Source organism: Drosophila pseudoobscura, chromosome 4 (genome assembly GCF_009870125.1).
Source record: "Drosophila pseudoobscura strain MV-25-SWS-2005 chromosome 4, UCI_Dpse_MV25, whole genome shotgun sequence".
Taxonomy (NCBI): domain Eukaryota; kingdom Metazoa; phylum Arthropoda; class Insecta; order Diptera; family Drosophilidae; genus Drosophila; species Drosophila pseudoobscura.
Genome location: NC_046681.1, coordinates 21,739,063 through 21,758,091, shown reverse-complemented (window position 1 = coordinate 21,758,091; position 19,029 = coordinate 21,739,063). Strand labels below are relative to the sequence as shown.

General features: G+C 40.4%; 1 protein-coding gene across 3 annotated transcripts in view; it reads right to left on the bottom strand.

Annotated features, from left to right (window-relative positions):
• Positions 1-19,029, bottom strand: part of Btk (tyrosine-protein kinase Btk29A) — a 55,742-nt gene that overhangs the window by 17,176 nt on the left and 19,537 nt on the right. For 2 of the 3 annotated variants that reach the window (XM_001356566.4, XM_033379464.1), the window contains 3 exons: positions 17,462-17,557; positions 17,190-17,397; positions 16,930-17,076 (listed from right to left, as the gene is read on the bottom strand). In XM_001356566.4, coding sequence (XP_001356602.4) covers positions 16,930-17,076; positions 17,190-17,397; positions 17,462-17,557 — 451 coding nt within the window. Of the gene's footprint in view, positions 1-1,486; positions 1,741-16,929; positions 17,077-17,189; positions 17,398-17,461; positions 17,558-19,029 lie in introns of those variants that run through there. The other variant, XM_015180541.2, reaches the window with a different exon arrangement.

The window sequence follows — 19,029 nt, the reverse complement described above, 5'->3', positions numbered from 1 at the left end:
GTAGGTCTTTAGATCCTTAGATCGGCCCATGTAAAGGCAATTTTTTGCTTTTGGTAGGTACTAGCATTCACTACCGAACCGGCTCTTCATTAAATGGTAATCCAATGGCACACTTTCCGACTCACATTCATTTCATGAATCTTCTTGAAAATTTCCCACACCTGAAGGGCATACAATATTCGATGATAGCCAAACCCATCTGTCATGGAGTTTTTCCTCATTTCAGGATTGCCATTGATGATGCATTTGCCTGAAGAGATAAAGAGCGACAGCGACAGCGACAGAGACAGAGAGAGAGAACCAGAACGGGAATGAGAATGAGAATAATTTGCTGCCTTCGCCTGGCACTTTCAGTTTTTATTGTGGATGAGCCGAGACGCCTGCCTGCTGCATCTCTGTGCGGATCTCTTGGGGCAAGTTTTTCTTTTTTCTTTCTTTTTGTTTTTGTTTTTGTTTTTGTTCTTTGGGGCTTGGCCGCCGCCTGCTAATTGATTTCAATTATGCAATTGCTGTCTTTCCTTTCTGTTCTCTGGCTTTTATCGTGTGCCTGGCATCGTCTCAGGCTTCCATGCAGCAGCCGCAGCAGCAGCAGATGGTGTCTTGCTTTTGCTTTTGCTCCAACTCTTACGAGTTTGTCTGTTGCCTGACGATCATCTAATAACCGCCTTCTTGACTGTCTGCCTGGCTGCCATCTCTCTTTTTGTCTGGCCATATAATCATGATAATTGTCAGAGAAGGAGAGAGAGAGAGAGCCAGAGACTGAGACGGGGATGGTGCGGAGTCGGCAGACTGTCGCTAAATGCTGCGCCTTCGCTTGGAAGACTGTCTGCCATCGGTGGAGACGCCTCTTCTTAGAGATGATTTGGCTTTTATCGACTGGAGATCTATATACGCGATGAGCTTTCATTTTGCATGCACAAATCTATCTATTAGGATCCATTAACCACAGATATATTAGTGATCCCGAAGATCTTGCGGATCCCTGAGCCCTAGGTCTTCAATATTTTGAAGATCTGTTTATACAAGCACTGACACACTTTTGCACTCCATTTCCGACTAGGGAATTTACACGCCTGGGAAGGGAATTTACACTCTTGGGAAGGGAATTTTTCAATAAGAAAATTTAATGTTTATGTTGATTTTCTGGAAAGTTTACGGAATCCAAAGCGTAAACAAAAGCCTAAGGAAGTTTTAGGAAATGTTTACGAAATACGAGTATCTTGCAATCAGATACAGATACAGATATATTTCGGCTTCTAGAAGTTTAGTTATTGGATTCAGTTTTCTCCCTCAAAATACTCCCAAAAATGCCCCTCTATTTGGTATGGAAAAAATAACAAATATTTAGTTGGATTTCCATGAATTTTTCCCATTTACTTTTTATCGTACAATCTCCGCTTCTTTTTTCGCGCGATCTATGGATAGCCTCTGGTATTTGTACACTCCATGGGAAACCATGGGTTAGTATTTCTTGGGAGATATTTACCTTCTTTGGCCTTGGAACTGGTCAGGCTGTGACCGATGTGATTCCAAAAGTTGAGGCGGCACCCGAACACCTTCATTTCCTTGACGCGCTCCTTCATGTTGCCAATCACGCTCGTTTCGGCCAGACTCACGCAGGGAATCATTTGTGGGATCCAAAGAACGAAAGAAAAAACACAGCTGGCGCTTTTCACGCCACTTTTTCACCAGTGATCTGGTTCTTTCCGGGCTTCAACTTTTTTCTATTTCAATTCGGAACTTCATTGGGAAGGAGAGATACAAATTTGTTTAGATATTGACCGTGTCGTGATTTGTTGGCCTGTTGCAAGAGCAGTTTGAAGTCATTCGAAGCGAGGTTTTTCGTAGTTTTTTTTAATATTTTTTGTACACTAATTCGAGTCACACACACAGCGAGAGGGCGATACAGATACATCATATCCGTAAGATACTTTAACTTTGAGACTTAATGAGCGCTACTTCTGCTCAAGTACATTTTTTTTTTTGTTGTTTGCGGAAGCGCGAGTCTAACAACTATTTAAGAGTCCATCACATCAGACGATAGATTTAATTGCCCCGCGAAAAAAGCAATCAATCAACCGAAAGAAAAAAAAAACCAAAAATTTGATTCCTGTTTTGATCGGAGAATATCAAGTGCTTTGATGCACTGTTTGTCATAAATCAAAAGCATATTAATGCCACAGAAAAACGTGTCTGGCTTGCAGAATAATTCCCTTTAAAATTCAAGAGAAAAAAAAAAAAGAATACTGCTTGCAAAATTGAGATTCGATTGCGGCATCTGAAGACTGCCTTGCCTCCGTTGATGGCGGGTCTGCTGTTGCAACAAAAATGCTAATCGATGATGATGAAGCAGCAACCAAAGTCGGTTGAGGTTAAACCCCCTCAATCATTGTCTCCAATCATCAGCTTCATTGATTTTTTGTTTGCTCATTGTAATTGTTCGAAAGAAGCTAATGGTCGGATCCATAGGCTGTAGCCCAGAAATTGATTTATGACGGAGAGAAGACATTGAACCAAATAGAACATCATTTTCATTGATTTTCATTTGGTTTTTCAAATACACATACTCGTAATTAGAAGAGGAATCGCACGACGAGTACTCATGAGTGTTGAGTGTTGAGTGTCGAAGTACTCGTTTGCTCGTCGTATCTCCAGCTGCGACCAAACCTTGAAACGCACCTTTGAAAAACCCAAACAAACAGTCAACAATCTCCGTGGCAGACCCCGTGGGCAGTGAGAAGAGACCTCTAGGCCTCGCCAGTTCATTGAGCCCCACTGTACGTCTCTGTGCGTCTCTTTTTGGTAGCAACTGTTGGCAGTGGCAGAGGCAGTCGGCGTACAATAATTAACATCAATTCCGAGACGAAAATCTAATGAACTTTCAAAATGATTAACGACAATCTGCTGCTGCCGACTTTGCTTGGAATTACGCAAAAATAGGCGTGGCATTTCGGGGTCTATTTACAATCGAAATTGGGAGCAGCGATATCCGTCCGTGCCATTGGAAAGATCAGGTGCGGAAATGTGGAAGTTGGGGGATTTTCTTGCGTTGGTTGTAATGAAGCTTTAAGCAAGTGTAGGTGGAATATCTACCAAAAATCTTTAGATATAAGGATGGATAATGCAAGAAGGAGAAATTTAACTAAATATACCCATATATACTTGAACAGAAAAACGATATTTATGCATATTTTATAGTTTTGAAATTTTTGCTATATTTTCCACCATTTTTATTGAATTTTCCATGATTTTTCGCAGCTATAAACATCTATTAGAAAATATTTAACTCCCAATAAAAATCATCGTTAGTTAATCGAATCATTTTAAAGTGTTAAAAGTCTACAGCGAAATTTTTACAACCACTCAACAAACAAAATAAAAAGCCACAAAAATGCCTCAGAAAACAGTTCAACTTTTACTTGAAAGCTTAAACAGTTTTCCTTTTGAGTTTGTTTATGGACCGTAAAACATCTGAATAAATCGCATGTGACCTTGCCTGACCCTTTAACGGGAGATGAGAGACGATGCGAGAGCGATCCGCGCCTCGAGGGGATCGGAAAGGAAAGCTGCCAAAAAAAAAACAACAACAAACCCCGTTCAGGGCGTGGCGGCGGTGGCAAAGTGAAAGAAAGCGCAACCGCTTTGACCTGATTCCGAAAGAGGTAAATGTAAGGGGCCCAGCGAAAGAGACAACGGGGGGAAAGGGTGAAGAGGGAGAAGCGTGAACAAAGCACATTCGCCAAATAAATTAAAGCGGTCAAGCAGCAGCGACAAAAGAAAGAGAAGCCAAAGCAGCAGCAGTAGCAGTAAAGCAGTGCTCGAAGGGTACAAGTGGACGCTTGTTTAGAAGACAAGCAGTTCTGGAAGAAAAAGAGAAGCGGCTTCTGCAGCAGTATACAGCAGTGGTAAAGCAGTCCTATACGGGATAGAGGGGAAAAGCTTCTGCAACGGAACAAGCAGTGCCACACGAAACGGATATTCACAAAGCAGTTCATAAGGAGAGTCAATTATCAAAGGGAAATAGAAGAACCAGCGCCTGATGGGAAGCAGTTCTGAAGGGTCGACAGGTAGAATATCCATCCGAAAAGCAGTGCTAAAGGGAAAGGGTGCTCATTCTCAAAGCAGCAAAGCAGTTTCTAAAGGGAAGAGAAAGATAAGAGCTTTCGCTTGTCATGTTTTTTTTTCTTCCCTCTCTCTCTCTATCTCTCGTGTTTTGCTTCTTCTTGTACGGTTCGAAATCTTTCGAGAAATGAAATGGCACGTAGCTGACCTTGACCCGCTCTCTGTGCGGTGCCGTGTGCGGTGTGCCCCAAACAACAACCATAAAAATGCAATTTTTATGAACAACAACACGAGAGCCACTGCCGCTGCCGCTGCAGCCGCAATTGAATCTTTTTTTCAGCCAGAGTCAATTTACTTTTTGGCAAATTGCTAACGGTACTCGAAAGCCAAGTGCAAAGGGAGGCGGGGCGACAGGGGGAGGGTCTTTTGCAATACGCAAAAGAGTGCGCGCTGGCAACCAGTTTGCGAAAAAGAGCAACCAGAAAGAGAGGGAGAGAGGGAGCGATCGGTAAAACTTGTTTCGAATTTGCAACCTTCGAAGAGGCAACCTTTTTTGTCGTTTCTGTTTGGTTGCAACAACCGTTAGGTTAGGCACCCAGGAAGGATCCTATGGATCGATTCTGTGTGCAGCAGCAGCAACAGCAAAAGCAACATCTTTTGCATTATAAATTAAGCAAAAACCCCGCCGAACCACACAAGTGGTTTGGCCTGTTCTCCTGCTCCTGCTCCTGCCCCTGCTCCTTCTCCTCCACCTCCGCCGATAATTAACATGGATAATGGATAACGCGCTCTTAGGTACCTGCCACACACACACACTCAGACACACAGACACTCATTGTGGCCTCTCTTAAGTACTTCTCATTTTGTACACAATTTTACTGTTTGCTCATTTGTTAGGATCTTTCCTTTTTTATGTGGACTTTTCTTCTTGGTAAAGATTGGCTCTCTACACACTGAGAAAATTATTTTTCCAAAAAGAAAAATTCCTGGAAGACCAACCTACTTAAATTTTGATTTTTTTAAATTTTTGATACTCATTTTTTTTTAATTCCTAAACTAATAATGATATGAAAAATATCCATCTCAAAAAAGCAATGGCTAAAAAATGTATTTATACATTACTAAAAACTTTAAAAAAAAATGTATAAAAAATACTAATGCTTATTATAAAACTTTTCTAAAGAAACTAAAAGACATTCGAGTATTTATACGAAATAGGCAGTGGAAATGTACTTGTGCCTCGACAAAAACGTTCCCTTCATCGTGTTAAAAGAAGCTTTTAAAGGCATTGTAAAAATCATCTAATAACCCTCTAACAAAAACAACAAATTTTAGGTGACAAAATCCTACAAAGATGTCTTTGTTTACAAAAAATAAATACTTTCCAAACAAATTTCTTTTCTGCTTCTCCAAAACACACTTCTATAATTTTTTCAAACTTCCAGTGACATCTCAAGCCCCAAGTTACATCTTTTTCCCTCCAGTGTATGTACATTCAGTTTTAATAAGTTTTACAGATCCGATCTCAATCGTATACCAGGAATGAAACACTGGATGGGTACAACACAACACAACCAAAAATTAACTGCTTTAATCGTCTGCCATCAAAATATTTGTAATCCAAAAAACATTTATGACTCCACACGGCCGGTAGTTACTTCTTCGTACATTTTTTCAGAGTTACAAAAATTTAATGTCCCTCCTCTCCAGCACCTCGCCATATGTGAGATTTTTATGACCATCTTTCTCTATCGCTTCCCTCTCGTTTCTTACTCTTTTGTTCTTCGGTTATTTCTCAGTTATTTCTCAGTTTTTTAATGACAATTTCAAGCTACCTTTTAATGGGGCTTTGGTTTGTTATTTTTATTAGTTTTTATGGGGGTCCAGGTCCACCAGGGAGAAAATAATGCTTGTGTCTATATAAACAAAAGATTTAAACAGCTTTACGGAGGGGTCAAGAGAACACGAGTGGAGTGGAGCTCTTGAATTGATTTCTATTGAAATTTGAAACGGAACTTTTTAATGGCCCTGGGAGCCACTCAAAAGCCACAAAACGACGGCGATAAGAGGCCGCCCCGCCTGATAAGACGGAGAAATGTGAGAAGGGAAAGGGAAAAGTGGAGTGCAATGTTGGGAAATATGTACATATTGTAAATGGGGTCGACGGGTGACACACACTCGTATGTATGCCTACCCCCCGAATACTAGAAGCAACATCTAGAAAATTACTCCAATTCCAACAAATGCGACATGGAAAAAACAGAGTGGTAAAAGCATTACAATTATGGAATCATTCTAGGTCTTAGGGGACTTTAGAGATATTATAAATCAAAGGTGTGTCCAGAACAGTTTTTGGGAAGTTTTAATGGGAAGTACTTGGGCCTATTTCGTCCCATTTTATGGAAATATCATAGAAATACTAATGGGAATTTATGATATTGTAATGAATATCATACAAAGTCCATGAAGAATGATTCCTAGATAATTTTGAGACTCTTTCACTTCGGTTTTCTTCAATGAATTCATGGTACTTCATTGAAAGCTAAGCGAAATAATGAAATACCTATCAAAACTGATGAAATAACAACATTCAGAACGACGAGCTTAAAGATTTCGCTAAGAAATGTATGGAAGATCCAAAGAAAACTAAAGAACATCATTAGTTGTTATTCAAAAACCAAATTTTTTTAGATTTTCACAAAAAGATATGGTGGAAACTTACGAACAAATCAAATATCTCACAAAATGTAATATGCATAAAATTTGAATGATTTTTCATAGGAATAACATAGGGATAGGCAATTTTCTTCTAAGAAATAATAATGATGACGAAAATATGTCTGAAAAAATGTACAACAATTTTCTAAGAATCTTCCGCTTAGAAATTTGTAAAATTCAAGGAAAACTAAAGGAATATTAAACTTGTAAGATCTTTGAACTAAGAAAACTATAAAAACTAATGGATATTCAATGGATATTCAGCAAACAAAGGGAAACGCTTCAGAATCATTCGATGAACAATGAGAAATCACCTAAAACTGAATGAAGAATGATATGTACTTCCTTTATGGCTACCACACCCACATAAACCCTCGTTATAAAGTCCGGCTTCTGCCAACAAAAACACTCATCCATACATCCATCCATCCAACGGTCAACCCTCAACACAAGACGCGGAGAGTCAAGAGTGTTATTCCATAGGTTTTTCAGAGCTGTTTGGCTGGTTGTTGGGTTACGTGATAAGCAGGCTTAAGCATTTGCCATGAACGTGGCCAGAGCCAAAACAAATGACAAAGAAAAAACATAAAACCAAACAGCAAACCGACAAACCGACAAATGAAATTCTGTCTAAAGCGCAAAGTGACCTAAACCCAACAAAAAAATACATACATACTATAGTACGTATATTCAATTCGTAATCAAATGAAATTCGAAAAGCAAATAACCGAAACAGAACCGAACCTGCAGAGGCAGAACAAAGATATCTTCCAAGGATCGTATGGTCTCTATCCACAAGAAGAATAATATTGAATTACACAACGAAAACAGAACCCGAAAAGAGCCCGAAAAACAGATCCGTTTTGAGGATCTGATCTGCTACCTGCTATGGAGAACCTTTACCTTCCTTTGGGTTAGTTCTTAGACCATAAAACGACTTTGAAATACGTTAAGGTTCGTTAGGAGTCGGAGAAGAGGCGCCCGCCCTCAAGGGTTCGCTAATTGGTTTCGTGTGAGCGAGAAGATGCCCAAGGTAAGGGAGAGGGAGAAGGCAATCATAATGTCTAGGAAGATCTAACCCATTCCACGTGCCCTAATACAATGATGCCATCAAAAAGTTAACATTCCCTGAAATAAATCTTTAGTTTTCTATGATATTTCATTATTTTTCTATAACTGCATATTATTTTGCATTAATTCTGATGCTAATTCTGGCGCATATTCTTTAAATTTTCAGTCAAATTTAAACCGTACTAAATTTTCAACTATTTCAGAAATTTTAAATTTAATTTTAGTTTATTTATTTCTTATACAATTTTTTAAAATAAACTTATTTTCCAGTGTCATTTCCTCATTTATTTAGTTATTTCATCATTAGCCTTAATTTTCTTGAAATTTACCATTAATTCTGTGCCCAAAATCTCCAAGTAAAAGTCCCCAACTTTCATTAATTTCATTGATTCTTTCATCATTCATAGATATTTTATGAGAAGAAAGCCACTCAAAAGTCTAAAAGAGATCAATCGCTATATAGTACACGTGCCTAGCCCAACGTTTCGTTTCCATCAAAAATTTACATTCCATTGATTTATTCCAACATTTCAGACACACAATCGAATATCCATAGACCACAAAAGACCATTTGAAAGTCTTCTATCGCTCTGTAGAAAAGTTCTCATGGAAAGTATATTTTGTTTTTGTTTTTTTCGACAAGTTAATTAAGTAAAAAATATAATGAATATTTTGTTTTCGGGAGGAAGAGCAAGGTAAAGGGAGTCTGTTAGAAAATGCGCAAAAGATAAGCAGCACGGCACAGAAAAAAGCAGAAAAACTGCTGTGACATGGCCAAAAAAAAACTGAAAAAAAACAGAAAGAAACAAAAAAGAAACAAGTTAAACAACTTTACTTAACGGCTGACAGATAGACGCGAGAGTTGCCAGATCGTTTCAAGTAAATGATATATGTATGGGATGGTTGGGATGGTGGTATCTTTCTCTCTCTGTCTCTGTGTGCGCTGTCTCTCTTTCTTTAAGTCGTGACATAAGCAACTTTTACTGTTAGAAATGAATCTTTTTTTTTGGAAGATGAGCTTCATCTTCGCTCTGCTTTCTGTATTTTCCTCTCGCTTCAGTCAGACTCTAAACTGCTTGCAAATATGGTACGGCTCTTTTTTCTATATATTTACATTTTTTTTTTCTTTATTTTGTAGTTTTATTTATTTGTTGGTTTGCACTTGAGAGGGGAGGGGGGGGTTTAATAGCCCTTCTGCCACTTATTGAAACTTCACTTTGCTTTGAACATTTACATTTTGTTGCCGCCGCACGTTTTGCTCATAAACACAATTTTTGTATTTTTGCTTTTATTTTCGCTATTACGATAATTATTTAAATATATTTTTTCCACTTAAATGACTTGAGGATTTTTCGGAGAATAATCATCTAAACATTTCGGGGATTATTTTGCGAGTTTTGTATTAAGTGATGGCACACGCGACACACAGGCGGCGGAACAGAACAACAAATGGAATCGTATCGTATCGTATCGAGAGAGGGGCCCACGGTCCGGGTTCCTTGTTGTACACTCGAAAACGACTCTGAAGCAACTGAAAACTGAACAAAACTGAGTATCGGAGTACGACGCAAGCGTCCGAGCGATCGGTGGCTGGCTCAAGAAGTTGTTGGCAGCAAAAGAGAGAGAGTGAGAGCAGCTGTTTGTTCAAGGTGTATTTGGAAAAGGCAAGTCTGAAAGGCTCTTTGAGTATGGTATTCCCAGAGAAGAGAATATTCGTTGGTTAAGACAATATTAAATCAATTTCAGACTGGGCTCCTACCAAAGTCTCTCCTCGGTTATGGGAAAGAATACATTCCGCGAGCGATCTCTGCTTAGGCCTTACCTTAGATTCATATACCTTGACTGTTGACTTGGGCTCGTTTTCTGGAGGCGGAGAGCAAGCAGCATATGTCTACAGAGAAAGAGAGCAACCACAGCCACAACAACAACAACTGCCAGCATGCAGTCTGTGGGGAGTGAAGTAGTAAAACAGCACACGAAAAGAGCAGAGAGAGAGAGAGAGAGGGCAGCGAAGCAGAGAGAGGAGCAGCAGCACAGTGTAGAAGAATAACCAAGTGCATGTTGTGTTTGTGTGTGTGCTTGTGTGTGTTTGGTGTTGACTGCAGCCTAAGCAAAATCAATGAGCACTTGTGCGCTCATGCCTCTCTCCCTCTCCCTCTACCTCTCCCTCTGGCACGTCTCTCGCAATTACAGTTAGAATCGCTTGAAAATTAGTTACAGCAAGAAGAGCTAGGAGTGGGGGAAGAGTAAGAGTAAGAGGGAGAGGTGGAGAGCCAAAGAGCGCGGGTTAGTAAATAAGCTTTTTTTTTGCCATTTCGTCAAATAAAGTTCTGAAGCTTAAAGTCTTTTTAGCAGCAGGAGGAGGAAGTGCGCTCAGCGAAGCAAGATTTTTGTTTGTTGGTGTTTTTTTTTTCGGGTAAGGCAAGAGAGGGAGAGAGATAGAGGAGAACACAAAGGCAGAGTGCAAAGGAAGTGCAAGGGAGATGGCTTGCAGGAGAGAGTGTAAGTTGAAAGAAAGAGATGGAGATGGGGATGGATAGGCGGCAGCACTGGAAGGCAAAGATTGGGGCATGAGGCAAACAGAGATGTGGCAAGACAGTGTGCATCTTTTGGCTGCCGGCCAAAATGGAGTTGCAATCAAGACAGAGACAGACAGACGGATAGAGAGAGGAAAAGAGCGGGCGAGATGTTAGACGACGAAAGAAGCGACGGCTAATATTAATTTTAAGACACAAATTGGGAAAACATTTTGGGAGCAACAAAAAAAACACAACAACACCCTGCCCACACCCTGCTTCAAAGAAGAAATAAAATAAAAAAAATCTGAAAAAATAAATCAAGAAAAAACTAGTCGGAAATCCATCCTTTAATCCATCATTATTGATCCAAAAATGTTTTGGAAAATCTTGATATATAATCTGTAAATACAAGAAGGTAATCCATGCCCTCTTCTGATGGACAGATCTCTGCAGTGTAAATCTTTCATAGGAAGAAACAGTTCTCTAAGAACTGTTTAGAAATGATGGAAAAATAATAAGTGAAGGATCTCTAGGTAAACAGTTCTTCAAGCAGTAGGAACTTAAGAGGAACTAGGATCGAAAGCACCTTCGAACTTAAGATCCACAGTGAAAGATCTTTAGGAAAACAGTGCCGTGGCCTTGATTCAAATCTATTCCTTGAAGAAAGCTGTATGCTAAAGATATCTCTCGGATATCTCTCTGTCTCTCACTCTCTTGAAGGAAAAGAAATAACAAGAAAATTTTCCATTTGTCCCATTCCTTTTTCATGCCAATTTTATAGACTTACAAGCTCTTTATCAGTCATTAGTTTTATAAATTATTTATAAGAAATCCTCACCTTGGTCCCACATGTTTTACCCAATCAATCAACTCTCAATAGACAGGATCCACACAACCTGTTACTAAAAAAGCCTTTAATCAACAGCCAAAGAAATTAAAGACCCCAGAACCTGTCTAGAATTCATAGAAATTCTTTCATAATTTCCTTTTCTTTCATGGATTACCACAATCCAAAGATTAACATAACAAACTCTTATGTTTTTTTGTTCTATTTGAAACTCAAACACTTGTCAAACAAAATTAATTGGCTAGAGAATTTGTTTGGGATACCCAAAAACTAGATATGGCCAAAAATAATTATTGCGCGGTTGACTGAACAAAAGAAGGCACACAAAAAAAACAAAAAAAAAGAGTAAAATGTGGAAGGTAGAAGGTAGAAGGTAGAAGGCAGGGTTCAAACCTTTCGAAAAAGCTTGGGCTTCTTGGCTGCTGCCTGCCTCCGATTTCCCACGTTTAGAACGAATCACAACAGAACGCATCATTAATCATGGCAACAGGGCAGCCGCAGCAGCGGCAGCGGCAGCGGGAGCGGCAGCCCCACCAGGATGGATGGATGGATGACCGAGCGGGGGGTAAAAAGCCAACGCAAGGCGGCCTAAAACTTACGTGTTTTTTTTTGTTTTTTGTTGTTTTGTTTTGAACCAGAGAAACCAGCCGCCAAAAGCAGATCCCAACAGCAGTCGCGGCAGCAGTTGCCACCGAAGATGCAGGCAACACAACAAAAAAAACACACACACAGCCTGAAAACAAGAACAAAACCTGGACACAAAGGCGCGTTTTCAGGTCTTCGTTTTAAGAACGGGAACGGGAACGAGATTGAGAGACTCCGACTCCGACTCCGAGTCCAAACTCCTCGACTTTGTGTCCAAATTGGAGTCGGGAGTCGGGAATCTGGAATCGGGTATCTGTTTTCATGGTCAATCACCCGTGTGGAACGCACATTTTTTGGTGGCAAGAAGACACCACACGCACACCATCTAGTTGCACTTCTAATAGCGAAATTAATCAAATCATCAGGAGAAAAAGACACAGCGGACTCCTTTAATGCCTGGGGGCTTGGCTTGGGCAACAACTTCTATCCATCCTAGTTCTTTTTTTTTTTGCAGGCGCGCAAGTTCATTGCACGTGTGCCTGCCCTGGCCTGCCCTGGCATGCCCTGCCCTGGCCTGCCCCTCTTTGAGGCAGCAGTTTTCTCTAGTCCTCAAACAATTGGCCCAAACGCAAGCCCAAGCGCAAGCCAAAATAAAAACCAGTTTCAGTTTTCTTCAGCTTCTTTTCCTCTCTTTCCAGGTTTCGCTCTTAAATATCGAACTGGCTTCTTTTTCGGATACACTCGGAGGAGACATAACCAGTTTTTTTTTTTTTTGGTCCAAAGGAAGTCGCTGTCTCGCCCCCCTCTTCAATTTGGGGGGGTGTAAAGTGCAACCCAAAAAAAAAAACCTCCAAACTCAAGTTTAAAGTTAATAGAAAATTTCATTTCTTCACTTTTTTTCAACCCATTTCGGAGTCGGAGTCAGAGTCCCAGATAATAATCACAACATGAAACTATTTTTGAAGCACTTAAAACGAGAGACCCATAAATCTTTGTTTTTTCTTTATTTTCGGGAATAGTAGAACAAACCCCAAAAATCAAAAACTGAACCGAACCGAATCGCAGCACGGAGAACGGTGGAGCGGAGTGGAGGGGAGGAGGGGAGGAGTCTGGAGAGTGAAAGAGCAACGACATCGTTAAATTGCAGCTATTCCGAGGGCACTTTTTCTTTCTTTTTGTATGTTTGGTGTCTTGGATGATTATTTTTCGAGTGCTCCTCTGTGTTTTCTGTGTTCGAGTTTTGTCGGGTTCATTGCTATATTTGTTTGTTCATTCGGACTGGAATTACAGATTACAGACTACAGTCGATTTCTTTGATTCTTTCATTTGTTGTAGGATTTTATATGTTGTATGGATGTTATTTTAAGTTCCAGTGTTATTAAATTTTAAAAAATATTACGAAGTTAAGGGACTATTTCCGAGTAAAATTTAATTGCAATTACATTTTAAAAAAATTTAGCACAATTTATGTTGTTTTAGGCATTAAAAAAATGCTCTTCAGCTCAGAAGATGACATTTTCGGAGTAATAATGGTGACGAGAACTTTTCGGAGTAATAGAAAGTTGGGAGTTCAGGGTTTGATAGGGCTTACAAGACATCCGTGGACTATCTGCCTCAATAATATATATTTTTCAGAATATTTAAGAGAACAATTTTTAAAAGAAAACAGAAAATAATGTAATTAAAAGGCTAAAAACCAAAAAATTCGGAGTTCACTTTATCGGAGTAAATTTTTCAGAAGTACGTACGACAGGGGGGGATATTTTACAATTATTACTCTTAACATTTCAGAAATGTAGGAGTAAATCTACTTTTCGGAGTAATTCGGAGTGCGAATTATCACGCAAAATATATAAATCCCCCAATTAAAGTTTATTTTTTTAACTTTTAAGCATTTAAACCCATCGCTTGGTCTTTTTCGGATGTGATTCGGAGTTCCCTGAGGTAATTTTCAAGTTATGTTGGAGTTTCCTTGTTCCCCCCGAAATGCATTGGCACGCGGCGAAAGTCCAACAGCCGAAGAAAGAAAGGATTCCATTCCTCCTCCGAAGAAGCGCATAATTAATTTCCGAAATATTTCGATGTGGCATTCGCGAGTGCAGGCACGAGGGCGGATCGCGGGTGGGGGTGGGGGTGGGGTTGGGGGATGTGCATGATAACCGAAAGCGAGAGAGAAAATTGACAGGCTAATTTATTGTAACGGCAACTGACAAGCTCCCGCAATCTCTGTGGCTCATCCAGCCAGACGCTGCCCTGCCTCATCCCCATCCTCCCTCCAGCCCCCGCGTCCAGGGGCATGGCTTGGCATCAGGCCACTTTCATTGTCTTCCATCGCCTGATAAATGAAGATGAAGGCGACCTGATTTTTATTGTTATTTCCGTTCCGTTCCAGAGATCTCTCGATCCTCCCTCCTCCTGCAGGAGGAACCATGAAACACCGAATGACTTGCCGAAATTGGCAGACTTAACGGCAATTTAAAGTGACGCCTCTAATTGATGTCCCAAAGGGAGTTTGTAGGGGCCACAGAATGGTGGGGGACTCTGTGGCACACACACACACATCAACTGTGGCACCCCTTGAGGGTGGGGGTCGGATCTAATCTGATGACACAAATGAGCAATCAGAATATCAGCCAGACATTTGTATTACTCGTGTGACATCTGCGGGCAGACAATCGTTTCGAAATGGGAAAACTTCTCCCATTCAACTGTCAGCTGCCTAAAGGGTCAAGGTTCAAGCGGAACAGGGGGAACCACCACAGGCACATCCACATCAAAATATTTATGACAGTTTATCAAAAGAGAGCAAATGTTGACAAGCAAAAGATTTTTCGATATGGATCTAATGGGAGCCATAGAAGGTGTTTACACTCCCAATCTCTGGGGATCTAATGGGATCTACAATACAGGAGGAGAAGAATGTATTTTACTCAGGGAACAATCTTTAAAATGGGATCTCAAAGGAAGCGAGGATTGAGATATAATGGGCGGAACCATAGAAGGAATTTGTATGCATTCCATTCCCATTTGATCTTCATTTTATTCACAATCTTCACCAAAAGATCTCCCCTCCCAAAGCGGGAAACAAATCTATAAAATAAATGAAAGCGAGAGGTGTTGTAGGGGCATGTTTTGGAACAATCTTGAAGCAAATGGTACAATAAAACTATTGTTATTGCTTTCTTTAGGGAATTTGTTTATGGGTTTCCTTAGATTCATGTTTCAACATACCTTTTCCTCTAAAAGATGCATCTTAAAGATACTTTCCTATAGAAGAGAGGAATTCATAATTTGTTTATGATCTATTTTGGGAAATAGTATTTGTGGGCTCCTCTTTTTATCTTCGCTAAAGAATGAACCTCTTTCTTTAGATTCATCTGCCTGATAGTTCATCTTCAAGATACTTTCCTTTATTTTAGAGATTTGTGGTTCTACATAATCAATTTTATCTAATATAAAACTGGTTTTAGACCTATTTTCAAGATATTTCATATTACAGAGGAAACTCTTTCGTCTTTCAGATAATTTCCTGTACGAGATACATCCTAAATTGGTATCTTATCTTCATCCTCTGAATCTATACATTTCCATGCTTGTTTCTAGTTCCTGTATACGAAGGGCTACGTCTACTTTGAAACCAGATATTTCATCTTAAAGATGATTTCCTGTAAAATAGAATCCCCAATCTTCAAATCACCTTCGCCCTTCCCCGAATTTCGGATACATTTAAAAAGTGTTGCTCTGCTTTCAGTGGACTTTTATCTACAGCAAACAAAACCATTTGCTTAGATGATTCAGAATCTTACGGATACACTCTCCCAGATACAATATCTTGCGCAATCAAACAGAAAGTCTCGTGAGGCAGATAAGAATGGGAATATATAACCATTACGCCTACGATTTGATTGGGTATTATTTTAGTTCTGGACACTGGAGAGGGTTTTTATCTTTAGATCCAGCTTTTAACTCTTCTGGAGGCTGCCTAAGGAGCCTCCATGGGAAGTTCTTACAATAGATCTCTTCGACAAGGCAAACGTTTTTAGCAACTGTTTGCCGACCAGACCAGAAAGAGACCTCCTCCATTATACGGAATTCGCACCCAGTCAATAGAGGGCCCGGACCCCCCAAAGATCTCTGGCGACATCAGGTGCGAAAGTTGCATTAGAGAGCCCCAACCCCAGCCCCAGCCCCAGCCCCAACCCCAGCCACAGCCACGTACTTACGAGTATTCCTATTTGTTCCGTGCACACAGCAGCGGGCGGCGTAGAGGCGGGAGGTGCTGCTGCTGCTGCGTAATTCTGAGGTGCTTTTGGGATCTATGTATTCTCTGGCATGCCTTCGAGTAGTCGTCGTCTGCTCATTAACAGCTTACGGAGCCAGGGAGCCAGCAGCAGCCGCACTTCAGACACGCACACGGATGTCTCGCAGCAACAACAACGGCAAAAAAAAAGAGTACCAAATGGGGTACGAAAGGGTGTTGCAGACGTTGCACAGACAATGTGTCAAATAAGGCTTGACGACAGGAAAAAGGAAAAGCGTGTGAGTAAAAGCAGAAAAGACACGAGAGACACAAAGGAGAGGATTTGTCGGGGAGCACTTCCCACTCCCACTCCCATTGACAATGACATTCGCCCGAGACGACCAGGAACATGGCATGGCATGGCCCCAAGTCCAAGTCCAAGTCAAGGCTAGCCTTCAAGAGGTTCTTCAACTCGTATGCAGATGAAGGGGCGGCATGGGAGTCCATGCCACATCTACAGAGAGTCTGAAGGAGAGAGAAAGAAACCATTTATATAAGAAATGCTACATAGAATGGATACAATTTTGGTTTACTTATAAGGGTATATAAAAGACACATTTCGTGAGCCTCTTATTATGTCTTTTATCCGGCAATACATCCCCTTAAATGCTCCATAGTTCAGTTCTTATTGTAAGGATAGTTCTGGCATTCCTTTAAATACTTCCATTCGCCACCATATGGTTTTCCCCCCCATTTCCATCTGGTATGTATTTTTTCGCCCATTCCAAATTACAGAAAAACTATAAATAAAAGCGAGAACGAACTCTCATTCTCTCCATTGAAGAGGATCTTTGGTGGCCAGAAATAGTACGGTGGATTCCTCTTACTTGGATTATTGTTCGCCTCGCGCCAATGGGCAGCCGCTCGGCATCCGAATGTGGTGCGTGAGAGACCCTTGCAGCAGCTCCACTTTTTGCCAGACCACAGACCCGGATGATATCGATATGACTTGGGGGTATTGCTGTCCTCGCAAACTGCAATAAAAATGGGGAAAAAGATGAACCCAAACAAAAAATGAATAACAATGTGTGGCTATCGCGTTTGATCGATCTGGCAGCTGCTTGTTTTTTTGGGGATCCCAACCAACCTTGTCGTATGGCACGGATCCACTCGTTGCGCTCCTTTTCGCTGTTGGCTATCACGTAGAGTGTGTACTGGGGCACGGCTCGACCACCGTTCTGCTGCTGTTGCTGCTGCTGTCCCTCGACCCCAGATCGATCTTGCAACTCCGTCTGCTGCTGCTGGTGCTTTTGCGATGAGGAAATCTCACAGTAGCCCACTTGGAATGGATAACCCTGGACGGATGATTGGATTACTGGCATTATTTTCTTAACAAAATCTTTTAGTGGGGCTACTCACATCCGGTGCAAAGGGATCGCCGCCCTCTCCGTTGACGGTCGCCTCCTCCACAAGGCGTACGCCCTTCAACTGTATTCGGCCGCGTTCGCGTCTCCGCTGCAAAAGATACAACACGAAATGTAGGTTAGAAAGTGTTAATTAACTCTTTATAAAAACTAATTAGTTGAGGTTTCCATTAAGAAATGATTTAGGGTTGCTTGGAAGCGATTTATAAAAGGAAAACCATTTACAGAGAGGAACAGCTGACATCCATCGTTTGGGGGCTACAATTTCTTAGCACAAAAGAAGCTACAGGAAATTTCAAGTCTGTTCAAGAAGATCTATAGTTTTGAAAGAGAAAATCAATGTTGGTGACCTTTATAAGAAAGGATGCAGTCATGAATCATCCGAAACTTCGATAAATTAGTTCAGAAAATAATGAAAGATGTAATTTTTAAGATTCTTCGGTTTCTAATTAAAAATTAAACAATTTACTGCTTAATTATAGAAAGATTTTCCCGAAAATCTACACAATATTCAAAGCTTTGCCTCGAAGAAGTATTATCTTAAAAAGAATTAAATATTCCCAATATTGTGAAAAGAAAGAAATTTCTAAAGCTCGAATTAAAATTTTGAAATTAATTTCCATTTAATTGAATTTAATTGTAATTAATTCCCATTAATTATAGTTAGATTTATCCCTATATACCCATTAATTTACTTCCCCTCCTAAAAGCCCCAGAGCATCCCCTTTCCATGGCAACGTACAAGTATTCTCTTTCTTCTCAATCATTTCAATCGGCATCACCATCATATCTTTAGCTCCATTAGCAGCATCATTATCATTAGCATTATCATGTTTCCAAGTCATCCACTTCATCCCATCCCCCCAATACCATCGCATTGTATCCCATACCATATCTCACACATTAGCAGCGCCAATTTAACGGATGGAATGGTGTTGCATGGGGCATGGGGGGGTTTCTCCCTTTCAATTGGCTTTTTCGTGCAGCAAAGCAGAGCATTTGAAACCATTTTCATTTCCATTTCATTTCGTTTCAAATTTGAATTTCATTTCTTTCGCCTCTTATTTTATGCTGCCTCACGCCGTCTGCCCGCCTTTAACGTGTACTTGAGGCCCCCCCCTCCCGCCCTTTGTAGCCCACTTAGCCCTTGGCTTAACCCAGAATAAGTTTCCTGACGTTTTATGCACAAGTTTTATGTACATTTTGTTTGTTGATTGCCCGACGATGCTGTTGGCTTTATCAAACTTCACTTTCCACGGAGCGACTCCGTCTCTGGCGGAAGAGAAGCAAGTTCAATTTCCTTTCATGAAAAATTGGAGCTTTCCCCTCAGTCTCTTATGTTTTCGATGCTTTGTTTCAGTTCTTTTGTACCCTGCAATTGTGGTGCTGCCAAAGGGGTAGCTTGTTCTTGAAGCAGGGTCTAGAAAAAATTGAAAAAATTTAAGAATTTGGTTCTTCAACCAACATTTAGGGAAAGGTTTACCGAATTCTATATAATAAAGCAAACATATGTCTTGAAAATTCTTTAAAAGGATAAAGAGGTGCTCCTATAACCATTGTCCC